General features: G+C 46.5%; 1 protein-coding gene across 4 annotated transcripts; it reads left to right on the top strand.

Annotated features, from left to right (window-relative positions):
• Window positions 1-240: 240 nt before the first annotated feature.
• On the top strand, window positions 241-23,099 carry LOC139419143 (calnexin-like). Of its 4 annotated transcripts, none has more exons than XM_071169105.1 (14): window positions 241-435; window positions 1,943-2,176; window positions 2,721-2,853; window positions 3,327-3,468; window positions 3,610-3,691; window positions 5,890-6,082; window positions 10,029-10,218; window positions 10,952-11,065; window positions 11,622-11,778; window positions 16,361-16,576; window positions 19,716-19,832; window positions 20,068-20,224; window positions 20,837-20,991; window positions 21,296-23,099. In XM_071169105.1, exons 2-14 carry the CDS (start codon window positions 1,943-1,945, stop codon window positions 21,380-21,382), a joined length of 1,977 nt encoding a protein of 658 aa, XP_071025206.1. In that variant the 5' UTR covers window positions 241-435; the 3' UTR covers window positions 21,383-23,099. The 4 variants fall into 4 exon arrangements, with proteins under 4 accessions (XP_071025206.1, XP_071025209.1, XP_071025208.1 ...); XM_071169108.1 differs by having other exon boundaries at window positions 20,837-20,979; window positions 21,299-21,466; XM_071169107.1 differs by having other exon boundaries at window positions 21,299-21,466.
• The last annotated feature ends 1,017 nt before the right edge of the window (window positions 23,100-24,116 follow it).

Below are 24,116 nucleotides of genomic sequence, written 5' to 3'. Positions count from 1 at the left end.
GCGAGTTCAAACCCCCGAGCTGACAAGGTACAAATCTGTCGTTCTGCTCCTGAACAGGCAGTTAACCCACTGTTCCCAGGCCGTCATTGAAAATAAGAATTTGTTCTTAACTGACTTGCCTGGTTAAATAAAGGTAAAATAAAAAAAAAAAAAAAAAAAATTACAAGGCAGAGCACTTTTATTTTGAAATGGGCACCCCAATGGCGTTCTCTGGTTCTCTGGTTCAGGCATGCGCAGTGAGCAGAAGTCTCTTCCCGTCATCGCCGTTCGAGGGTCTCCACGGTGATCCGTCCATCCCGCTCCTCCAGGCCTCGGTACCCGCGGTTTTACTCCAAGTGGGTCGAACGCAGTGAAAATAAAGTTGTTTGAGGATATTGGCGTAGAAAACATCACAAAACTTGGAATATTTTTTTTTTCTCCCTCCAACTGCACAAGGTTTGTTTGTTTAATATTTATCTAGTTAGCTACACTCATTCATTCTTCCCTGACAACTGCAACACAACATGTTGTTAGTTTAGCATAGCCATTAGCTGGCTAAACTTAGCTTTCTAACTTGGTGCATTTTTCTCAGACAGGCACGTTTTCTCAAAATGTGAATATGTTTACATTTTGACACGTTAGGCTTTATGAATATGTCTGAAATGTCGCTGCATTTAGATAACCACATAGCTAGCTATTGATAACGCTCTGCTAGCCCGCTAATTCGCGCCACACACGGACCGGGGTTGCAGGAGATAACGAGGGACGTCCGGTGAACTGTCGCGAAAAACGTTGGTTAACTGACGTTACCTAGTTCGTTATTTAGCTTTGCTTGTGCAGTAACGTTAGCTAATGCCAAATATAGCCGACATTCCACATAACTTATATATATATATATATATATATATCTGAAATAACTTGCTTCCTATAAAAAAAAGACGTGATAGAAATATGATGAACGACAGCTTGCTGATGTGATGTCTTGATAATGCGCGTAGCCTGACAGATTGTTCTAGTAGTAGTAGTAGTAGCTACAGTAGTCCAAGCTAACAATCCTGGCTATGTGGAGTTTTGTGGACACTTCTGGTCGGCAGCTGTAGGTTAATTTTGGTGCTCTCTCTCTCGGGGCATATGGGCATCCCCTAGGGAACTGTAGTTTGGCCTGAGGGACAGTGGCTCCTTGCTTTTGTTGGCGACCCACATCCACCTCCCCCAAACGCTCCGTCAAATCAGCTCGACGTTATGTTTACTCCAACCCCGAAGGACAGTGATTTTGAAAACACTGTATCAAGCCATATTCAACCTTTACTCAATTGTAGCTGGCAATCGTATTGATTCAATATGATGAAATGCTTGTCGAGGTATAATCTTAAAAGTGTCCTGGTCGACGACGAATTAATATTTTGCAAGTCATTGCAATGCAGAGAACCATTTTTTGCATGGATTCATGAGTCATATTTGAAACCTGATTTAGGGTGTCTGTTTTTTTTACAATTCAGAAATATATTTTAATTGGAAAAAAGCAGAGCCATGTATAATCTTTCTCTGGTGAAAGCCATCCATTTCCTTGCATACGGCCAAATTGCATTACGGTGACAAAACCTACATTTGTTTTTAGAAAATATTTGTAGATGGAAAGATAGTTTCTGGAAAAGTGCTTTTGAAAATCAGAAGTGTATTAACCTTATTCCTGACCTCTTTCTTTGCTTTTCTCTCTCTCTTCTCTTCCTCAAATCCTCCATTTCCACCCTTACTTCACACGCCTCCCCACTGTCACGTCATTCCCTCCTTCTCCCTCTCTCAACCCCCCCCACCCACTCCATTCCCCCCTCCACCCACTCCATTCCCCCCTCCTCTCACATTGTCCGTCCCAACCCCTCACCTCTCCCATCTCCTTTCCACCCTCTTCATTCCCTTTCCCACTCTCTCCTCCCTTACCGTCCATCTCCACGTCTCTCTCCAGATGAAGCTGTGGTGGGGCTGGACGTGTGTGCTGCTCCTCTCCCTCCTGGCTCTCTCTGAGTCCCAGGCTGAAGCTCAGGGTGACCTAGACCTAGAGATGGAGGATGAAATGGTGGAAGACATGGTAGAAGATATGGTAGAAGATAGGGAAGACTCAGCAGAGATAGAGGGAGAGGCGGAGATGGAAGGGGAGGCGGAAGAGGAGAAGGGAACCGATGCCAACGTCTCCTTCCAGGTCAGTCAAAGGTCACCCAATAGGAAGTAGGATGAACTAGGTAGGGACATTTGAGATGGCACCCTTCTCCCTATGTAGTGTGCCACGTGTGTGGGGCCTGGTCAGAAGTCGTGCAATCTCTTGGAAATAGGGTGCCATTTTGGATGCATGCCTGGCGTGTGTTTTTTTACGCCCTCCATGTGTCTCTCTACCCGTTTGAGTTTGAAACCCTCATCATTTGCCTATTCTTTCTGTGTTCCCTTAGCTAGCTAAAACCTAACTACAACCTCACTGTCATAACCCCAATTTTAGCCGGGGGCCTTCAGGAAATCATGTCATTAAATGTGTACTAGGCCGAGTCCCGATTCTCCACGGTTCTGGTTTTATAATGATGATGGAAAATCCCCCCAGACATCTTATTTAAATCCATCACGAGTAGTGTGCAAGTGTACACTTCTGGGGAAAAAGGGTGAAGAATCTGGAGCCCTACATTATATATCCCTCAGTTTGTGTTCCATTTCACACACAAAGTAATCCCTCCGCCCCCATTGGCTGAAACACACAGGTGACCTACAAGACTCCTGTTCCCATTGGAGAAGTGTACTTCTCAGAGACCTTTGATGACGGCTCACTGGACAGGTGGCAGGTGTCAAAGACGATGAAGGAAGACGCAGACGATGAAATTGCAAAATATGATGGTAAGAAACAGACAATTCTTGCCCCCCCACTCTACACTCTCCACTTGTGTGTGTGTGTGTGTGTTTTATGGACACGCACGTCTTTTTGCCAGTGTGTCAGTGTGAGACGACCCTGTTTCTTCTAACATTTGACCCCCCTCTCCTCTCCTGACCCCCCTCTCCTCTCCTGACCCCTCTCTCCTCTCCTGACCCCTCTCTCCTCTCCTGACCCCTCTCTCCTCTCCTGACCCCTCTCTCCCCTCCTGACCCCTCTCTCCTCTCCTGACCCCTCTCTCCTCTCCTGACCCCCCTCTCCTCTCCTGACCCCCCTCTCCTCTCCTGACCCCTCTCTCCTCTCCTGACCCCTCTCTCCTCTCCTGACCCCTCTCTCCTCTCCTGACCCCTCTCTCCTCTCCTGACCCCTCTCTCCCCTCCTGACCCCTCTCTCCCCTCCTGACCCCTCTCTCCCCTCCTGGCCCCTCTCTCCTCTCCAGGTAAGTGGTCTGTGGAGCAGCTGAAGGAGAATAAAGTACCAGGAGACATGGGTCTGGTTCTGAAGTCTCGGGCCAAACATCACGCCATCGCCTCCCTGTTGGACAGACCCTTCCTCTTCCGGGACGATGCCCTAGTCGTACAGTGAGTTTGACCTTTAACCTCTCACGTTTGACCTCTTACCCTTTTTTTGTTTTGTGTAAAAATGAGCCTTTTGAGTAAACTTGAGGCTAATTCATATTAACCGCTGAGCGTTTAGAGGAACCTGTGTGTGTTTACCTTTAGGTATGAGGTGAACTTCCAGGATGGTATTGACTGTGGTGGAGCCTACATCAAACTGCTGTCAGACGAAGATGACCTGGATCTGGTACGTTGCTGTTGTTACTATAATCTGATCTGTGATGTTGGTTAGTCCCAGATCTGTTGGTGTTGTTACTATAATCTGATCTGTGATGTTGGTTAGTCCCAGATCTGTTGGTGTTGTTAATATAATCTGATCTGTGATGTTGGTTAGTCCCAGATCTGTTGGTGTTGTTAATATAATCTGATCTGTGATGTTGGTTAGTCCCAGATCTGTTGGTGTTGTTAATATAATCTGATCTGTGATGTTGGTTAGTCTAGTCCCAGATCCCAGATCTGTTGGTGTTGTTAATATAATCTGATCTGTGATGTTGGTTAGTCCCAGATCTGTTGGTGTTGTTAATATAATCTGATCTATGATGTTGGTTAGTCTAGTCCCAGATCCCAGATCTGTTGGTGTTGTTACTATAATCTGATCTGTGATGTTGGTTAGTCCCAGATCTGTTGGTGTTGTTACTATAATCTGATCTGTGATGTTGGTTAGTCTAGTCCCAGATCTGTTGGTGTTGTTACTATAATCTGATCTGTGATGTTGGTTAGTCCCAGATCTGTTGGTGTTGTTACTATAATCTGATCTGTGATGTTGGTTAGTCTAGTCCCAGATCCCAGATCTGTTGGTGTTGTTACTATAATCTGATCTGTGATGTTGGTTAGTCCCAGATCTGTTGGTGTTGTTAATATAATCTGATCTATGATGTTGGTTAGTCTAGTCCCAGATCTGTTGGTGTTGTTACTATAATCTGATCTGTGATGTTGGTTAGTCTAGTCCCAGATCCCAGATCTGTTGGTGTTGTTACTATAATCTGATCTGTGATGTTGGTTAGTCCCAGATCTGTTGGTGTTGTTACTATAATCTGATCTATGATGTTGGTTAGTCTAGTCCCAGATCCCAGATCTGTTGGTGTTGTTACTATAATCTGATCTATGTTGTTGGTTAGTCTAGTCCCAGATTTGTTGGTGTTGTTACTATAATCTGATCTATGATGTTGGTTAGTCTAGTCCCAGATCCCAGATCTGTTGGTGTTGTTACTATAATCTGATCTATGATGTTGGTTAGTCTAGTCCCAGATCCCAGATCTGTTGGTGTTGTTACTATAATCTGATCTGTGATGTTGGTTAGTCCCAGATCTGTTGGTGTTGTTACTATAATCTGATCTATGATGTTGGTTAGTCTAGTCCCAGATCCCAGATCTGTTGGTGTTGTTACTATAATCTGATCTATGTTGTTGGTTAGTCTAGTCCCAGATTTGTTGGTGTTGTTACTATAATCTGATCTATGATGTTGGTTAGTCTAGTCCCAGATCCCAGATCTGTTGGTGTTGTTACTATAATCTGATCTGTGATGTTGGTTAGTCTAGTCCCTGATCCCAGATCTGTTGGTGTTGTTACTATAATCTGATCTATGATGTTGGTTAGTCTAGTCCCAGATCCCAGATCTGTTGGTGTTGTTACTATAATCTGATCTGTGATGTTGGTTAGTCTAGTCCCTGATCCCAGATCTGTTGGTGTTGTTACTATAATCTGATCTGTGATGTTGGTTAGTCCCAGATCTGTTGGTGTTGTTACTATAATCTGATCTGTGATGTTGGTTAGTCTAGTCCCTGATCCCAGATCTGTTGGTGTTGTTACTATAATCTGATCTGTGATGTTGGTTAGTCTAGTCCCAGATCTGTTGGTGTTGTTACTATAATCTGATCTATGATTTTGGTTAGTCTAGTCCCAGATCTGTTGGTGTTGTTACTATAATCTGATCTGTGATGTTGGTTAGTCTAGTCCCAGATCCCAGATCTGTTGGTGTTGTTACTATAATCTGATCTGTGATGTTGGTTAGTCCCAGATCTGTTGGTGCTTGACCTTTGACCTGGCTTCCACTTCTAAAGTTAAGTCTCTATTTATATGCCTCCGTAATGCTGTACTTGGCTGGTCGACCCACCCAAGGATTTCAATGTCAGAAAAGTCCCCTGGTTTCACCATGACTTCGTCTCTGTATCGCTGACAGTAACCCTGTACCTTACTGTTGTGCTGTTCTAGGATCAGTTTAATGACCGTACCTCCTACACCATCATGTTCGGGCCTGATAAGTGTGTAACCCTGTACCTTACTGTTGTGCTGTTCTATGATCAGTTTAATGACCGTACCTCCTACACCATCATGTTCGGGCCTGATAAGTGTGTAACCCTGTACCTTACTGTGGTGCTGTTCTAGGATCAGTTTAATGACCGTACCTCCTACACCATCATGTTCGGGCCTGATAAGTGTGGAGAGGACTACAAGCTGCACTTCATCTTCCGCCACAGGAGCCCCCTGAACAAAGACCTGGAGGAGAAACACGCCAAGAGGCCCGACGTCGACCTGAAGAAGTTCTACACCGACAAGAAGACTCATCTCTACACACTGGGTAGGAGGTGGGGGGGAGAGGGTGGGGGGGGGAGGGTAGGAGGAGGGGGGAGGGTGGGGGTAGGGGAGGGAGAGAGAGAGGGGGGGGTGGAAGGGGAGGGGAGAGAGAAGGAGGAGGGGAGAGAAGAGAAGGAGGGGGTGGGAGGGGAGAGAGGAGAAGGAGGGGGTGGGAGGGGAGATGGGATGCGAGGAATGGTGGAAAGACCGTGACAGCGAGCAACCCGGCTCTACGTGTTTACTGGTTTGTGACCCATTGACTCCGCCCCCGGTCAGAGGGGAACCCTGCAACCCAACAGTTAACACACACAATTTTAATTGATACACACTGGAGATGAACATGGGGGATGGGGGTGGCTCTGTAAGGGACAGAAACAGAGGTCATGAGTACATACACCAAGTCACAGAGCAGAAATACATGGCTGGGGACTGGATACATTACAAACTGGGTGGTTGGAGCCCTGAATGCTGATTGGCTGACAGCCGTGGTATATCAGAACGTATACAACGGGTATGACAAAACATTTTATTTGTACTGCTCTAATTACGCTGGTAACCAGTTTATAATAGCAATAAGGCACCTCTGGGGTGTGTGGTATATGGCCAATATACCACGGCTAAGGGCGGTGTCCAGGCACTCCACCGTGGTATATTGGCCATATACCACACCCCCTCTGGCCTTAATGCTGAATCACACCACACAGTGAACTCAGAGGACAATGGTAGTAACTGACGAGGAAGACCCACGTGCACACGTCCCACAACTCTCTCTCTCACCATCCAACATTCAGAAACGTACCACAAGTCTCTCTCTCACCGTCCCATATTCAGAAACGAGTCCAGTTGTTGATGGCCAGAGACACAGATGTTACTACCTGTTACTGCCTGAGGGAGACTGACAGTATTGTAGAGACAGAGATGTTACTGACAGATGTTACTACCTGTTACTGCCTGAGGAAGACTGACTGTATTGTAGAGACAGAGATGTTACTACCTGATGGAGACTGACAGTATTGTAGAGACAGAGATGTTACTACCTGATGGAGACTGACAGTATTGTAGAGACAGAGATGTTACTACCTGATGGAGACTGACAGTATTGTAGAGACATAGATGTTACTACCTGATGGAGACTGACAGTATTGTAGAGACATAGATGTTACTACCTGATGGAGACTGACAGTATTGTAGAGACAGAGATGTTACTACCTGATGGAGACTGACAGTATTATAGAGACAGAGATGTTACTGACAGTATTGTAGAGACATAGATGTTACTGCCTGAGGGAGACTGACAGTATTGTAGAGACAGAGATGTTACTGACAGTATTGTAGAGACAGAGATGTTACTACCTGATGGAGACTGACAGTATTGTAGAGACAGAGATGTTACTACCTGATGGAGACTGACAGTATTGTAGAGACAGAGATGTTACTGACAGTGTTGTAGAGACAGAGATGCTACTACCTGAGGGAGACTGACAGTATTGTAGAGACAGAGATGTTACTACCTGATGGAGACTGACAGTATTGTAGAGACAGAGATGTTACTGACAGTATTGTAGAGACAGAGATGTTACTACCTGATGGAGACTGACAGTATTGTAGAGACAGAGATGTTACTACCTGATGGAGACTGACAGTATTGTAGAGACATAGATGTAACTACCTGATGGAGACTGACAGTATTGTAGAGACAGAGATGTTACTACCTGATGGAGACTGACAGTATTGTAGAGACAGAGATGTTACTGACAGTATTGTAGAGACAGAGATGTTACTACCTGATGGAGACTGACAGTATTGTAGAGACAGAGATGTTACTACCTGATGGAGACTGACAGTATTGTAGAGACAGAGATGTTACTGACAGTGTTGTAGAGACAGAGATGCTACTACCTGAGGGAGACTGACAGTATTGTAGAGACAGAGATGTTACTACCTGATGGAGACTGACAGTATTGTAGAGACAGAGATGTTACTGACAGTATTGTAGAGACAGAGATGCTACTGACAGTATTGTAGAGACAGAGATGTTACTACCTGATGGAGACTGACAGTATTGTAGAGACAGAGATGTTACTGACAGTATTGTAGAGACAGAGATGTTACTACCTGATGGAGACTGACAGTGTTGTAGAGACAGAGATGTTACTACCTGATGGAGACTGACAATATTGTAGAGACAGAGATGTTACTACCTGATGGAGACTGACAGTATTGTAGAGACAGAGATGTTACTACCTGATGGAGACTAACAGTATTGTAGAGACAGAGATGTTACTGACAGTATTGTAGAGACAGAGATGTTACTACCTGATGGAGACTGACAGTGTTGTAGAGACAGAGATGTTACTACCTGATGGAGACTGACAGTATTGTAGAGACAGATGTTACTACCTGATGGAGACTGACAGTATTGTAGAGACAGATGTTACTGACAGTGTTGTAGAGACAGAGATGTTACTACCTGATGGAGACTGACAGTGTTGTAGAGACAGAGATGTTACTACCTGATGGAGACTGACAGTATTGTAGAGACAGAGATGTTACTGACAGTATTGTAGAGACAGAGATGTTACTACCTGATGGAGACTGACAGTATTGTAGAGACAGATGTTACTGACAGTGTTGTAGAGACAGAGATGTTACTACCTGATGGAGACTGACAGTATTGTAGAGACAGAGATGTTACTGACAGTGTTGTAGAGACAGAGATGTTACTACCTGATGGAGACTGACAGTATTGTAGAGACAGAGATGTTACTGACAGTATTGTAGAGACAAAGATGTTACTACCTGATGGAGACTGACAGTATTGTAGAGACAGAGATGTTACTACCTGATGGAGACTGACTGTATTGTAGAGACAGAGATGTTACTACCTGATGGAGACTGACAGTATTATAGAGACAGATGTTACTGACAGTATTGTAGAGACAGAGATGTTACTGACAGATGTTACTACCTGTTACTGCCTGAGGAAGACTGACTGTATTGTAGAGACAGAGATGTTACTACCTGATGGAGACTGACAGTATTGTAGAGACAGAGATGTTACTGCCTGATGGAGACTGACAGTATTGTAGAGACAGAGATGTTACTACCTGATGGAGACTGACAGTATTGTAGAGACATAGATGTTACTACCTGATGGAGACTGACAGTATTGTAGAGACAGAGATGTTACTACCTGATGGAGACTGACAGTATTGTAGAGACAGAGATGTTACTACCTGATGGAGACTGACAGTATTGTAGAGACAGAGATGTTACTACCTGATGGAGACTGACAATATTGTAGAGACAGAGATGTTACTGACAGTATTGTAGAGACAGAGATGTTACTACCTGATGGAGACTGACAGTGTTGTAGAGACAGAGATGTTACTACCTGATGGAGACTGACAGTATTGTAGAGACAGAGATGTTACTACCTGATGGAGACTGACAGTATTGTAGAGACAGAGATGTTACTACCTGATGGAGACTGACAGTATTGTAGAGACAGAGATGTTACTGACAGTATTGTAGAGACAGAGATGTTACTACCTGATGGAGACTGACAGTATTGTAGAGACAGATATGTTACTACCTGAGGGAGACTGACTGTATTGTAGAGACAGAGATGTTACTACCTGATGGAGACTGACAGTATTGTAGAGACAGAGATGTTACTACCTGAGGGAGACTGACAGTATTGTAGAGACAGAGATGTTACTACCTGATGGAGACTCAGGGTTGTGCTGATAACACTCACCGGAAGGGAATTTGTAACAGACACATTGAGATAAGAAACAATGTCCAGGACAAGTTACTCTCTTTTCTGAACTCTGTTTGTCTCCCTTCCCTCTTCCCCCATCCCTCCCCTCTTCCTCCCTCCCCCTCTCTCCCTCTCTCTCTCCCTCTCCCTCTCTCTCTCCCCTCCCTCCTCTCTCTCCCCCATCCAGTCCTGAACCCAGACAACAGCTATGAGATCCTGGTAGACCAGAGCAGTGTCAGTCGTGGCTCTCTGCTTCATGATGTGGTTCCTCCTGTTAACCCCACCAAGGAGATAGACGATCCCACTGACTCTAAACCTGAAGACTGGGACGAGAGGGCCAAGATACCAGACCCAGAGGCTGTCAAACCTGACAACTGGTGGGTTCAACTTCAACACCACTTTTTGGGAATTCTTTTTTTTTGGGGGGGGGGGGGTCGTGACTAAAAGAAAACCAGGTGTTGGCAGGCATGACTGAGGAAGAGCGTCTAGTTCTGAAGGATTTGTATTCTAAAACAGAACTTCCTTAAGGACTGTAGATATAACGCGTCTATTAAAGCTGTATCACATAGAAATGTGAGTTTACACTCCGTGGTCAGTTTATTAGGTACACCACCCCATTCAAGACAACGAGTCACGTGGTGTGGCTGGTTTTCCTGGCACACGTTCGGTCGGTCCCCCTGATAACAATTGAGCAGTGTTTTCAACGCCCCAAAGAATTCAGGCTGTTCTGGAGGCAACAGGGGGTCCCGACCCAGTATTAGATGGGTGTACCTAATAAACTGTCCACTGAGTGTATATCTATCATTGGAAGCAAGTCTGATGAAGGGTAGATATGTTCTAAATGTGCCATTTCTATGCTTCCCGTTAAGTTGAGTTTTTTAAAACTTGTTATTTTTTATCCACCAGCTGTCACAGAGGTTTAGATGGTACAATGATTCTCTACATTTGTTTTGTCACAAACTGAAAAAGATGCAAAACTATTGTGATTTATTTTTTTTTTGCAGCCATGTGATGGTGTGTTTGTGATTTCTACATATTGCGCCTCTAGGGGTAATGTTGAGCAACGTGCTTGGATTTTAATGCCAAACCATTTGTCATCTTGTGTTCCAGGGATGAGGAGGCTCCGGCTACGATCCAGGACCCTGATGCTGTGAAGCCAGAGGGATGGCTGGACGACGAGCCGGAGTTTGTGGCCGACCCCGCCGCCGACAAACCAGACGACTGGTAAACACACTGAACACACACATCAATAAAAACACTTGTTTTGGGAAGAGAGATGTGTTGAGTAACTCCACTTTTTCTGTCTCTCTCTCATTACTTTACATCCATCTCTCATTCTCTTTTATTTCTCTTCTCTCACCATCTCTCTCCTTTATCTCTCCTCTCATCATCTCTCTGTCTCTCTCTCTATCTCTCTCCTTTATCTCTCCTCTCATCATCTCTCTGTCTCTCTCTCTATCTCTCTCCTTTATCTCTCCTCTCATCATCTCTCTCTCTCTCTCTATCGCTCTCCTTTATCTCTCCTCTCATCATCTCTCTGTCTCTCTCTCTATCTCTCTCCTTTATCTCTCCTCTCACCATATCTCTGTCTCTCTCTCTATCTCTCTCCTTTATCTCTCCTCTCACCATATCTCTGTCTCTCTCTCTATCTCTCTCCTTTCTCTCCTCACCATCTTTCTCTCGCTCCTCTCACCATCTTTCTCTCTCTCCTCTCACCATCCCTCTCTCATCTCTCTCTGTCTCTCTCTTTTATCTCTCGCTCTCCTTTATCTCTCTGTAGGGATGAGGAGATGGATGGAGAGTGGGAGGCCCCTCAGGTTCCTAACCCAGTGTGTGAGACAGCCCCTGGATGTGGGCAGTGGAAGCCCCCTACCATCAACAACCCTCAGTACAAGGGCAAGTGGAAGGCTCCTCTGGTGGACAACCCCCACTACCAGGTAACATAATCCCTTCCTGAAGACACATGTTTCATTAGGTTATTGTCAGTCTATAAGGCTGAGATCCCTGTCTTATTGTCAGTCTGTAAGGCTGAGATCCCTGTCTTATTGTCGGTCTATAAGGCTGAGATCCCTGTCTTATTGTCGGTCTATAAGGCTGAGATCCCTGTCTTATTGTCAGTCTATAAGGCTGAGATCCCTGTCTTATTGTCGGTCTATAAGGCTGAGATCCCTGTCTTATTGTCGGTCTATAAGGCTGAGATCCCTGTCTTATTGTCGGTCTATAAGGCTGAGATCCCTGTCTTATTGTCAGTCTATAAGGCTGAGATCCCTGTCTTATTGTCAGTCTATAAGGCTGAGATCCCTGTCTTATTGTCGGTCTATAAGGCTGAGATCCCTGTCTTATTGTCGGTCTATAAGGCTGAGATCCCTGTCTTATTGTCGGTCTATAAGGCTGAGATCCCTGTCTTATTGTCGGTCTATAAGGCTGAGATCCCTGTCTTATTGTCGGTCTATAAGGCTGAGATCCCTGTCTTATTGTCGGTCTATAAGGCTGAGATCCCTGTCTTATTGTCGGTCTATAAGGCTGAGATCCCTGTCTTATTGTTGGTCTATAAGGCTGAGATCCCTGTCTTATTGTCGGTCTGTAAGGCTGAGATCCCTGTCTTATTGTCGGTCTATAAGGCTGAGATCCCTGTCTTATTGTCGGTCTGTAAGGCTGAGATCCCTGTCTTATTGTCAGTCTATAAGGCTGAGATCCCTGTCTTATTGTCGGTCTATAAGGCTGAGATCCCTGTCTTATTGTCGGTCTGTAAGGCTGAGATCCCTGTCTTATTGTCAGTCTATAAGGCTGAGATCCCTGTCTTATTGTTGGTCTATAAGGCTGAGATCCCTGTCTTATTGTTGGTCTGTAAGGCTGAGATCCCTGTCTTATTGTTGGTCTATAAGGCTGAGATCCCTGTCTTATTGTTGGTCTATAAGGCTGAGATCCCTGTCTTATTGTTGGTCTATAAGGCTGAGATCCCTGTCTTATTGTCGGTCTGTAAGGCTGAGATCCCTGTCTTATTGTTGGTCTATAAGGCTGAGATCCCTGTCTTATTGTTGGTCTATAAGGCTGAGATCCCTGTCTTATTGTTGGTCTATAAGGCTGAGATCCCTGTCTTATTGTTGGTCTATAAGGCTGAGATCCCTGTCTTATTGTCGGTCTGTAAGGCTGAGATCCCTGTCTTATTGTTGGTCTATAAGGCTGAGATCCCTGTCTTATTGTCGGTCTGTAAGGCTGAGATCCCTGTCTTATTGTCAGTCTATAAGGCTGAGATCCCTGTCTTATTGTCGGTCTGTAAGGCTGAGATCCCTGTCTTATTGTTGGTCTATAAGGCTGAGATCCCTGTCTTATTGTTGGTCTATAAGGCTGAGATCCCTGTCTTATTGTTGGTCTATAAGGCTGAGATCCCTGTCTTATTGTTGGTCTATAAGGCTGAGATCCCTGTCTTATTGTCGGTCTGTAAGGCTGAGATCCCTGTCTTATTGTTGGTCTATAAGGCTGAGATCCCTGTCTTATTGTCGGTCTATAAGGCTGAGATCCCTGTCTTATTGTCGGTCTGTAAGGCTGAGATCCCTGTCTTATTGTCAGTCTATAAGGCTGAGATCCCTGTCTTATTGTCGGTCTATAAGGCTGAGATCCCTGTCTTATTGTTGGTCTATAAGGCTGAGATCCCTGTCTTATTGTTGGTCTATAAGGCTGAGATCCCTGTCTTATTGTTGGTCTATAAGGCTGAGATCCCTGTCTTATTGTCGGTCTGTAAGGCTGAGATCCCTGTCTTATTGTTGGTCTATAAGGCTGAGATCCCTGTCTTATTGTCGGTCTGTAAGGCTGAGATCCCTGTCTTATTGTTGGTCTATAAGGCTGAGATCCCTGTCTTATTGTCGGTCTATAAGGCTGAGATCCCTGTCTTATTGTCGGTCTATAAGGCTGAGATCCCTGTCTTATTGTCGGTCTGTAAGGCTGAGATCCCTGTCTTATTGTTGGTCTATAAGGCTGAGATCCCTGTCTTATTGTCGGTCTATAAGGCTGAGATCCCTGTCTTATTGTCGGTCTATAAGGCTGAGATCCCTGTCTTATTGTCGGTCTATAAGGCCGAGATCCCTGTCTTATTGTCGGTCTATAAGGCTGAGATCCCTGTCTAATTGTCGGTCTATAAGGCTGAGATCCCTGTCTTATTGTCAGTCTATAAGGCTGAGATCCCTGTCTTATTGTCGGTCTATAAGGCTGAGATCCCTGTCTTATTGTCAGTCTATAATGCTGAGATCCCTGTCTTATTGTCGGTCTATAAGGCCGAGATCCCTGTCTTATTGTCGGTCTATAAGGCTGAGATCCCTGTCTTATTGTCGGTCTATAAGGCTGAGATCCCTGTCTTATTGTCGGTCTGTAAGGCTGAGATCCCTGTCTTATTGTCAGTCTATAAGGCTGAGATCCCTGTCTTATTGTTGGTCTATAAGGCTGAGATCCCTGTCTTATTGTTTGTCTATAAGGCTGATATTCAGAGATGAGATCCCTGTCTTATTGTCAGTCTATAAGGCTGAGATCCCTGTCTTATTGTTGGTCTGTAAGGCTGAGATCCCTGTCTTATTGTCAGTCTATAAGGCTGAGATCCCTGTCTTATTGTCGGTCTATAAGGCTGAGATCCCTGTCTTATTGTCAGTCTATAAGGCTGAGATCCCTGTCTTATTGTCGGTCTATAAGGCTGAGATCCCTGTCTTATTGTTGGTCTATAAGGCTGAGATCCCTGTCTTATTGTCGGTCTATAAGGCTGAGATCCCTGTCTTATTGTCGGTCTATAAGGCTGAGATCCCTGTCTTATTGTCAGTCTATAAGCCTGAGATCCCTGTCCTATTGTCAGTCTATAAGGCTGACATCCCTGTCTTATTGTCAGTCTATAAGGCTGACATCCCTGTCTTATTGTCAGTCTATAAGGCTGAGATCCCTGTCCTATTGTCAGTCTATAAGCCTGAGATCCCTGTCTTATTGTCAGTCTATAAGCCTGAGATCCCTGTCCTATTGTCAGTCTATAAGCCTGAGATCCCTGTCTTATTGTCAGTCTATAAGGCTGAGATCCCTGTCTTATTGTCAGTCTATAAGGCTGAGATCCCTGTCCTATTGTCAGTCTATAAGCCTGAGATCCCTGTCTTATTGTCAGTCTATAAGGCTGAGATCCCTGTCTTATTGTCAGTCTATAAGGCTGAGATCCCTGTCTTATTGTCAGTCTATAAGCCTGAGATCCCTGTCTTATTGTCAGTCTATAAGGCTGAGATCCCTGTCTTGTTGTCAGTCTATAAGGCTGAGATCCCTGTCTTGTTGTCAGTCTATAAGGCTGAGATCCCTGTCTTATTGTCAGTCTATAAGCCTGAGATCCCTGTCTTATTGTCAGTCTATAAGGCTGAGATCCCTGTCTTATTGTTTGTCTATAAGGCTGATATTCAGAGATGAGATCCCTGTCTTATTGTCAGTCTATAAGGCTGAGATCCCTGTCTTATTGTCAGTCTATAAGGCTGAGATCCCTGTCCTATTGTTGGTCTATAAGGCTGAGATCCCTGTCTTATTGTTGGTCTATAAGGCTGAGATCCCTGTCTTATTGTTGGTCTATAAGGCTGAGATCCCTGTCTTATTGTTGGTCTATAAGGCTGAGATCCCTGTCTTATTGTTGGTCTATAAGGCTGAGATCCCTGTCTTATTGTTTGTCTATAAGGCTGATATTCAGAGATGAGATCCCTGTCTTATTGTCAGTCTATAAGGCTGAGATCCCTGTCTTATTGTCAGTCTATAAGGCTGAGATCCCTGTCCTATTGTTGGTCTATAAGGCTGAGATCCCTGTCTTATTGTTGGTCTATAAGGCTGAGATCCCTGTCTTATTGTTGGTCTATAAGGCTGAGATCCCTGTCTTATTGTTGGTCTATAAGGCTGAGATCCCTGTCTTATTGTTGGTCTATAAGGCTGAGATCCCTGTCTTGTTGTCGGTCTATAAGGCTGAGATCCCTGTCTTGTTGTCAGTCTATAAGGCTGAGATCCCTGTCTTATTGTTGGTCTATAAGGCTGAGATCCCTGTCTTATTGTTGGTCTATAAGGCTGAGATCCCTGTCTTATTGTTGGTCTATAAGGCTGAGATCCCTGTCTTATTGTTGGTCTATAAGGCTGAGATCCCTGTCTTATTGTTGGTCTATAAGGCTGAGATCCCTGTCTTATTGTTGGTCTATAAGGCTGAGATCCCTGTCTTATTGTCAGTCTATAAGGCTGAGATCCCTGTCTTATTGTCAGTCTATAAGGCTGAGATCCCTGTCTTATTTTCGGTCTGTAAGGCTGATATTCAGAGCTACGATCCCTGTCTTATTGTCGGTCTATAAGGCTGGGGACACTAAAGCGTGTCTTGTCCTGTAACATGTGACCTCTCCCCTCCCAGGGTGTGTGGAGCCCCTCCCCTCTCCTCTCCCCTCCCAGGGTGTGTGGAGCCCCTCCCCTCTCCCCTCTCAGGGTGTGGGGACACTAATGCGTGTCTTGTCCTGTAACATGTGACCTCTCCCCTCCCAGGGTGTGTGGAGCCCGCGTAAGATCCAGAACCCGGACTACTTCGAGGATCTGGCTCCGTTCCAGATGACGTCGTTCAGAGCCGTGGGGCTGGAGCTCTGGTCCATGACCTCAGAGATCTACTTCGACAACTTCATCATCACTTCATATAAAGAGGTGGCCGATCGCTGGGCTGGAGACAGCTGGGGACTCAAGAAACTGGTGGCTAGTGCCAACGAGGTGTGTACGACACACACACGCACACCTACACACACACACAGCGTACATTTATACATACACACACAGATGGATATATATATATATAAAACACACCTACACACACACACACACACACACACACACACACACACACACACACACAGATGGATATATATATATATAACACATACAAACACATGTTGTATAAAAAGTTGGCTGATCGCTGGGCTGAAGACAGCTGGGTACTTAAGAAACTACTGGCTAGTGCCAAAGAGGTACACACACACCGACACACACATATACACACACACACACACACACACACCGACACACACATACACACACACACACCGACACACACATACACACACACACACACACACACACACAGATAGACTCGGCAAAAAAAGAAATGTCCCTTTTTCAGGACCCTGTCTTGCAAAGATAATTCATAAAAATCCAAATAACTTCACAGATCTTCATTGTAAAGGGTTTAAACACTGCTTTTCATGCTTGTTCAGTGACCCATAAACAATTAATGAACATGCACCTGTGTAACGGTCGTTAAGACACTAACAGCTTACAGATGGTAGGCAATTAAGGTCACAGTTATGAAAACTTAGGACACTAAAGAGGCTTTTCAACTGACTCTGAAAAACACCAAAAGAAAGATTCCGAGGGTCCCTGCTCATCTTCCTGAACGTGCCTTAGGCATACTGCATGGAGGCATGAGATGTGGCCAGGGCAATAAATTGTAATGTCCTTACTGTGAGATGCCTAAGACAGCTCTACAGGGAGACAGGATGGACAGCTGATCATCCTCGCAGTGGCAGACCACGTGTAACAACACCTGCACAGGATCGGTACATCCAAACATCACACCTACGGGACAGGTACAGGATGGCAACAGCAACTGCCCGATATACACCAGGAATGCACAATCCCTCCATCAGTGCTCAGACTGTCCACAATAGGTTGAGAGAGGCTGGACTGAGGGCTTGTAGGCCTGTTGTAACGCAGGTCCTCACCAGACATCACTGGCAACAACGTCGCCTATGGGCACAAACCCACCGTCGCTGGACCAGACAGGACTGGCAAAAGTGCTCTTCACTGATGAGTCGCGGTTTTGTCTCACAAGGGGTGATGGTCGGATTTTTGTTTATTGTCGAAGGAATGAGCGTTACACCGAGGCCTGTACTCTGGAGCGGGATCGATTGGAGGGGGAGAGTCCATCATGGTCTGGGGCGGTGTGTCACAGCATCATCGGACTGAGCTTGTTGTCATTGCAGGCAATCTCAACGCTGTGCATCACAGGGAAAACATCCTCCTCCCTCATGTGGTACCCTTCCTGCAGGCTCATCCTGACATGACCTTCCAGCATGACAATGCCACCAGCCATACTGCTTGTTCTGTGCGTGATTTCCTGCAAGTTAGGAATATCAGTGTTCTGTCATGGCCAACGAAGAGCCCGGATCTCAGTCCCATTGAGCACGTCTGGGACCTGTTGGATCGGAGGGTGAGGGCTAGGGCACGTCTGGGACCTGTTGGATCAGAAGGTGAGGGCTAGGGCACGTCTGGGACCTGTTGGATCGGGGGGTGAGGGCTAGGGCACGTCTGGGACCTGTTGAATCGGAGGGTGAGGGCTAGGGCACGTCTGGGACCTGTTGGATCGGAGGGCTAGGGCACGTCTGGGACCTGTTGGATCGGAGGGTGAGGGCTAGGGCACGTCTGGGACCTGTTGGATCGGAGGGTGAGGGCTAGGGCACGTCTGGGACCTGTTGGATCGGAGGGTGAGGGCTAGGGCACGTCTGGGACCTGTTGGACCGGAGGGTGAGGGCTAGGGCACGTCTGGGACCTGTTGGATCGGAGGGTGAGGGCTAGGGCACGTCTGGGACCTGTTGGATCGGAGGGTGAGGGCTAGGGCACGTCTGGGACCTGTTGGATCAGAGGGTGAGGGCTAGGGCACGTCTGGGACCTGTTGGACCGGAGGGTGAGGGCTAGGGCACGTCTGGGACCTGTTGGATCGGAGGGTGAGGGCTAGGGCACGTCTGGGACCTGTTGGATCGGAGGGTGAGGGCTAGGGCACGTCTGGGACCTGTTGGATCGGAGGGTGAGGGCTAGGGCACGTCTGGGACCTGTTGGATCGGAGGGTGAGGGCTAGGGCACGTCTGGGACCTGTTGGATCGGAGGGTGAGGGCTAGGGCACGTCTGGGACCTGTTGGATCGGAGGGTGAGGGCTAGGGCACGTCTGGGACCTGTTGGATCGGAGGGTGAGGGCTAGGGCACGTCTGGGACCTGTTGGATCGGAGGGTGAGGGCTAGGGCATGTCTGGGACCTGTTGGATTTGAGGGTGGGGGCTAGGGCACGTCTGGGACCTGTTGGATTGGAGGGTGAGGGCTAGGGCACGTCTGGGACCTGTTGGATCTGAGGGTGGGGGCTAGGGCACGTCTGGGACCTGTTGGATTTGAGGGTGGGGGCTAGGGCACGTCTGGGACCTGTTGGATCGGAGGGTGGGGGCTAGGACACGTCTGGGACCTGTTGGATCGGAGGGTGAGGGCTAGGGCACGTCTGGGACCTGTTGGATCGGAGGGTGAGGGCTAGGGCACGTCTGGGACCTGTTGGATCGGAGGGTGAGGGCTAGGGCACGTCTGGGACCTGTTGGATCGGAGGGTGGGGGCTAGGGCACGTCTGGGACCTGTTGGATCGGAGGGTGAGGGCTAGGGCACGTCTGGGACCTGTTGGATCGGAGGGTGAGGGCTAGGGCACGTCTGGGACCTGTTGGATCGGAGGGTGAGGGCTAGGGCACATCTGGGACCTGTTGGATCGGAGGGTGAGGGCTAGGGCACGTCTGGGACCTGTTGGATCGGAGGGTGGGGGCTAAGGCACGTCTGGGACCTGTTGGATCGGAGGGTGGGGGCTAGGGCACGTCTGGGACCTGTTGGATCGGAGGGTGGGGGCTAGGGCACGTCTGGCACCTGTTGGATCGGAGGATGAGAGCTGAAAGTAAACACAGTTGACAGTGAGAGGACGTTTGTTTTTTTGCTGAGTTTACAAACATGCAGAACACAGACATGAACTTTTTATATATTTCCTCACTGAATGTTCCTTCACATAAACACACACAGTTATATTTGCTGATTATCCCCCCCCCCCTCCCCAGCCGGGTGTGTTTTCCCAGTTGACCATGGCAGCAGAGGAGAGACCGTGGCTCTGGGTGGTCTACATACTGACTGTTGGTCTGCCCATAGGACTGACTGTGTTATTCTGCTGGCCCAAGGTAACACACCAACACTATGGACTTGTTACTCACACAAACTGGTGTTTCCTGCTCTTGTCTGTTTCATATTCAATTAATCTTGTTGTCATATTCACTATACAGCCAAACAACTATATATTTTGTTCTTTGTACTTAAGAGGGTATTTATCTAACCACCAGCTCATTGTCTGACTCTCTCTCTCTCTCCCTCTGACTCCTCTTTCTCTGACTCTCTCTCTGACTCTCTTTCTGACAGAAATCAGATGATGACTATGTGTACAAGAAGGTGGACCCGCCTAAACCCGATGTGGAGGAGGAAGAGGATGATGAAGATGAGGAGGAGGAGGAAGAAGAAGAAGAGAAGGGAGACCAAGCAGCTGAGGCCAAAGCTACTGAGAGTCCAAAACCCGCAGGTCAGAGAGAAGACATGAGATCTCTCTCTCCCTCTTTCTCTTTCTCTTCCTCCCCCTTCTCTCTCCCTCTTCCTCCCCCTCTCTCTCCTTCTTTCTCCTTCCTTCCCCTCTCTCTCCCTCTTTCCCTCTCTCTCCTCCCCCCCTCTCCCCCCTCTTCCCCCCTTCCCCCCCTCTCTCCCTCTTCCTCCCCCCTCTCCCCCTCTCTTTCTCCCTCTCTCCCTCCCTCCCTCCCCCTCTCTCTCTCTCTCTCTCTCTCTCCCTCTTTCCCTCTCCCCCCTCTTCCTCCTTCTTCCTCTCTCCCTCTCCCCCCGCTCTCCCTCTCTCTCTCCCTCTTTCCCTCTCTCTCTCTCCCTCTTCCCCCCCTCTCTCTTCCCCCTCTCTCCCTCTCCCCCCTCTCTCCCTCTTTCCCCCCTCTCTCTTTCCCCCCCCCTCTTTCTCCCTCCCTCTCCCTCTCTCTCTCTCTCTCTCTCTCTTCCTCCCCCCTCTCTCTCCCTTTCTCTCTCTCTCTCTCTCTCTCCCACCCTCACTCACCCCTCACTTGTTCTCTCTTCCATATGTTTTCTTCTCCTTTCCTTAGTTAATATTTCCTCTCATTCTCCTTTTGTCTTTCAGAAGAGAAGAAAGAGAAGGCGGAGGAGGAGAGTGGGGCAGCTGGAGGGGACAGCGTAGAAGATGAAGAGGACGATGAGGAGGAGGGGGAGGATGAAGGAGAGGAGGAAGAAGAGACCAAGTCCAATGAGGCAGCATCGGATGATGTCAGTGCTGAGGTACTCTCTTAGTTTTCTGAAAGATCAAAAACGTCACTCGTTTCACACATTTGACCCTCTGAAACTCTGGCTTCCCCCAGATTATCTCTCCTTCCTCCCAAAGTGTGCACTTGTTCACTTCCCTTCACTGAAATTACTGGTGTGAGAAATATGGTGGAAACTCCCACTAGTCCATGCCGCCACCAATCCAATGCTTCTAGATTTGTGGGAAGAAGAAGTGAACAAGTGCACACTTCAGGAGAAAGTAGACATTGGGACACCTTGTCTTTCATTCATCCCTTCTTCTTCATCCCTCGTTTCCAAGCAGAAGGTGGAGGCAGACGAGGGGGGCCACAGCGTTGGCGACGGACACAAACAGGCCGTGAGGAAGAGGAGGGTACGGAAAGACTGATGAAGACCAACGACAACAAATGAAGCCTTCTCTCTCCTCCTCTCTCTCTCTCTCCTCCTCTCTCTCTCTCTCTCTCTCTCCTCCTCTCTCTCTCTCTCCTCCTCTATCCTCTCTCTCTCCTCCTCTCTCTCCTCTCTCTCCTCTCTCCTCCTCTCTCTCCTCCTCTCTCTCTCTCCTCCTCTATCCTCTCTCTCTCCTCCTCTCTCCTCCTCTCTGCATGCCCTCTGGTGGTCCTAGTAACCAAGATACTACCCCTCCTCCTCCATCAGTCAAATGACAACCACCCCCCCCCCCGTTCCTTCTTATCTTCCTTTGTTCTCTCTAGCCGTTACGCCTCTCTCTAAGGCCATCAAGGCTACCCTGAACCCCCCCCCCAACCCTCCTTTCTTCCAAAATGAATACTATGCCCCCTCATCTCCTTCCTCCTCCCCCCCCATCCTCTTCATCAGCTGCAACTTTCTAACCCCCCCCCCCCCTCTTCAGCTTCCAGTCTTCCTGACTATAGTTCCTAGTTCTGGTTTATTGTTGACATTTTGTTAAGCTTCAGAAGTATCATTTTTATTCAAACTAAAGTTAAAAGGACAGCTCTCTCTGGCTTGTGTCTCAAATGACACCCTATTCCCTGAAGAAGAGCTTTGGTCAAAGTGGGGCACTACATGGGGGGGGGTAAGGAGTTAAAAAGTAGTGTACTACATGGGGGGGGGGGTAAGGAGTTAAAAAGTAGTGCACTACATGGGGGGGGGGGGTAAGGAGTTAAAAAGTAGTGCACTACATGGGGGGGATAAGGTGTTAAAAAGTAGTGTACTACATGGGGAATAGGCTGGTCAGAGAGAGAGAAGACCTCTATAGCCATGCTACTGTATTGCTGCTGTGTGACTGAAGGTGCCATGTTTCTCCTGGTCTCAGATCTGCTTGTCGTTGGAGTCAATTCCTCTGACTATTATTGGGACAAGATTTGGCTCTAAAATACAAACTGGGCATCCCAAATGGCACCCCGTTCCCATTTATATTGAACTACCCTAATGGGCCCTGGTCTAAAGTAGTATACTATATAGGGCCCTGGTCTAAAGTATTATACTATATATAGGGAATAGGGCTCTGGTCTAAAGTAGTTCACTATATAGGGAATAGGGTGCCATTTGGGATGTAGATATACAGATCTGGGACCAGTCTTAAAGTTCGACTACAGAGACAGAAGGATATTTTCAGACAAGAAGGCGCCTTACGTCAGGTTTAAGGTTAGACATCTACTTTAGATTGAGAAGTGTTTTGTTTTTCATTCATTAACTTATAAAAAAAGGAAGTTCATAATATAATATGTCAGTTCTTTATGTGTTATTTTGTTTTTTTAACTAAATTATATGGATTTAAAACTTGAGGATTGAAAATCGGCACTGATAAAAAAATGTATCTTATTTATTTGAAACTTCTCCCTCTTGTTCATTTTACGGCTAAATTTAAAACAGGAGAAAATATTACAATGCAGTTTTTTCTCTTTTGAGTGAATGGAAATGTTTTGGGTGTTTAAAAATATAAATATATATATTCATAATTTGTAGTTAGTTTTACCACTGTTTTGCTTATTGTGAGCCTACGTCAGAACAAACGACTTGTGTTCTCTGGGCATTCCGGAATATCCAAACTCCGGTTCCGGAATATCCAAACTCCGGTTCCGGAATGAATTAGAAACGATTCCGTCTTGTATGGAAAGAGATGTGCCGATTTTGTTTGTTCTGTTTTCTCCAGCGTTTTCTAGTAAAAATGTTTTCTGTTCTTGTACGACAACCAGGCACATTTCCCTGTTTTCAATAAGTTGCAAATTGTACATTGCTCTTGGAAAAATTAAATATTTAATAGGATACAAGTCGTACTTGTTGTTAGCCTGGTCCCAGATCTGTTTGTGGTCTTGCCCAACCCATTTCTGTCATTGTCAAGGAGTTGGTTTAACACTGTCAAACAGACTGGCTCTCAGGCTAACTTGTCATTGTACTGTTTGGTTTGGGGTCCATGAGAAGTGCTGAGTCATTGCATGATTAACTATGACTAGTGTTGTACTCGGCTGCTCCACCCAAGGAGTTGTCTGAAGTGTGGCCTTGAAAGGGAACATCACCCTCTGGATCAGAACAGAGCGTTCTTGACTTGCCTGGGTTGCACTGGAACAAGGTCTACTCTTTCATTTATTTAAATAGACAAGTCAGTTAAGAATAAATTCTTATTTTCAATGACAGCCCAGGAACAGTGGGTTAACTGCCTTGTTCAGGGACAGAACAACAGATTTGTACCTTGTCAGCTCGGGGATTTGATTCGGTTGCAAGTCCAACGCTCTAACCACTAGACTTCTCTGCCGCCTAGAGAACCTATATAAACTAATCTCTCACTAAGAATGCATCTCACTTGTCAAGAGGCCTTATATCCTTCTCTTGTCTCCTTTCATTCTATCCTTGTCTCCTTTCCTGCTTCCTTGACTCCTTCACTCCTTTCCATATTGAAACAGAGTTACACTCCCGACTCGTACAAAAGCATCAGAAGTATTTTATTTTTGTATTAAAACAAAAGTGTTAAAAGGCAACAGTCAGAATCTCTAAACTTCTACACAGCAGGCAGTTAGTTCCATAGGATGTGTGTTATCAACATGCCTGAAGGAAAAAACTTAAACTTAAAAGTTTAATGTCCCAAAATGGCACTCTGTTCCCTAGATAGTAGACTACTTATGACCAGGGCCCTATAGGCCCAA

This window comes from Oncorhynchus clarkii, chromosome 10, assembly GCF_045791955.1.
Source record: "Oncorhynchus clarkii lewisi isolate Uvic-CL-2024 chromosome 10, UVic_Ocla_1.0, whole genome shotgun sequence".
Taxonomy (NCBI): Eukaryota; Metazoa; Chordata; class Actinopteri; order Salmoniformes; family Salmonidae; genus Oncorhynchus; species Oncorhynchus clarkii.
The sequence above is the reverse complement of the archived record's forward strand: the minus strand, read 5'-3'. Positions and strand labels throughout refer to the sequence as shown.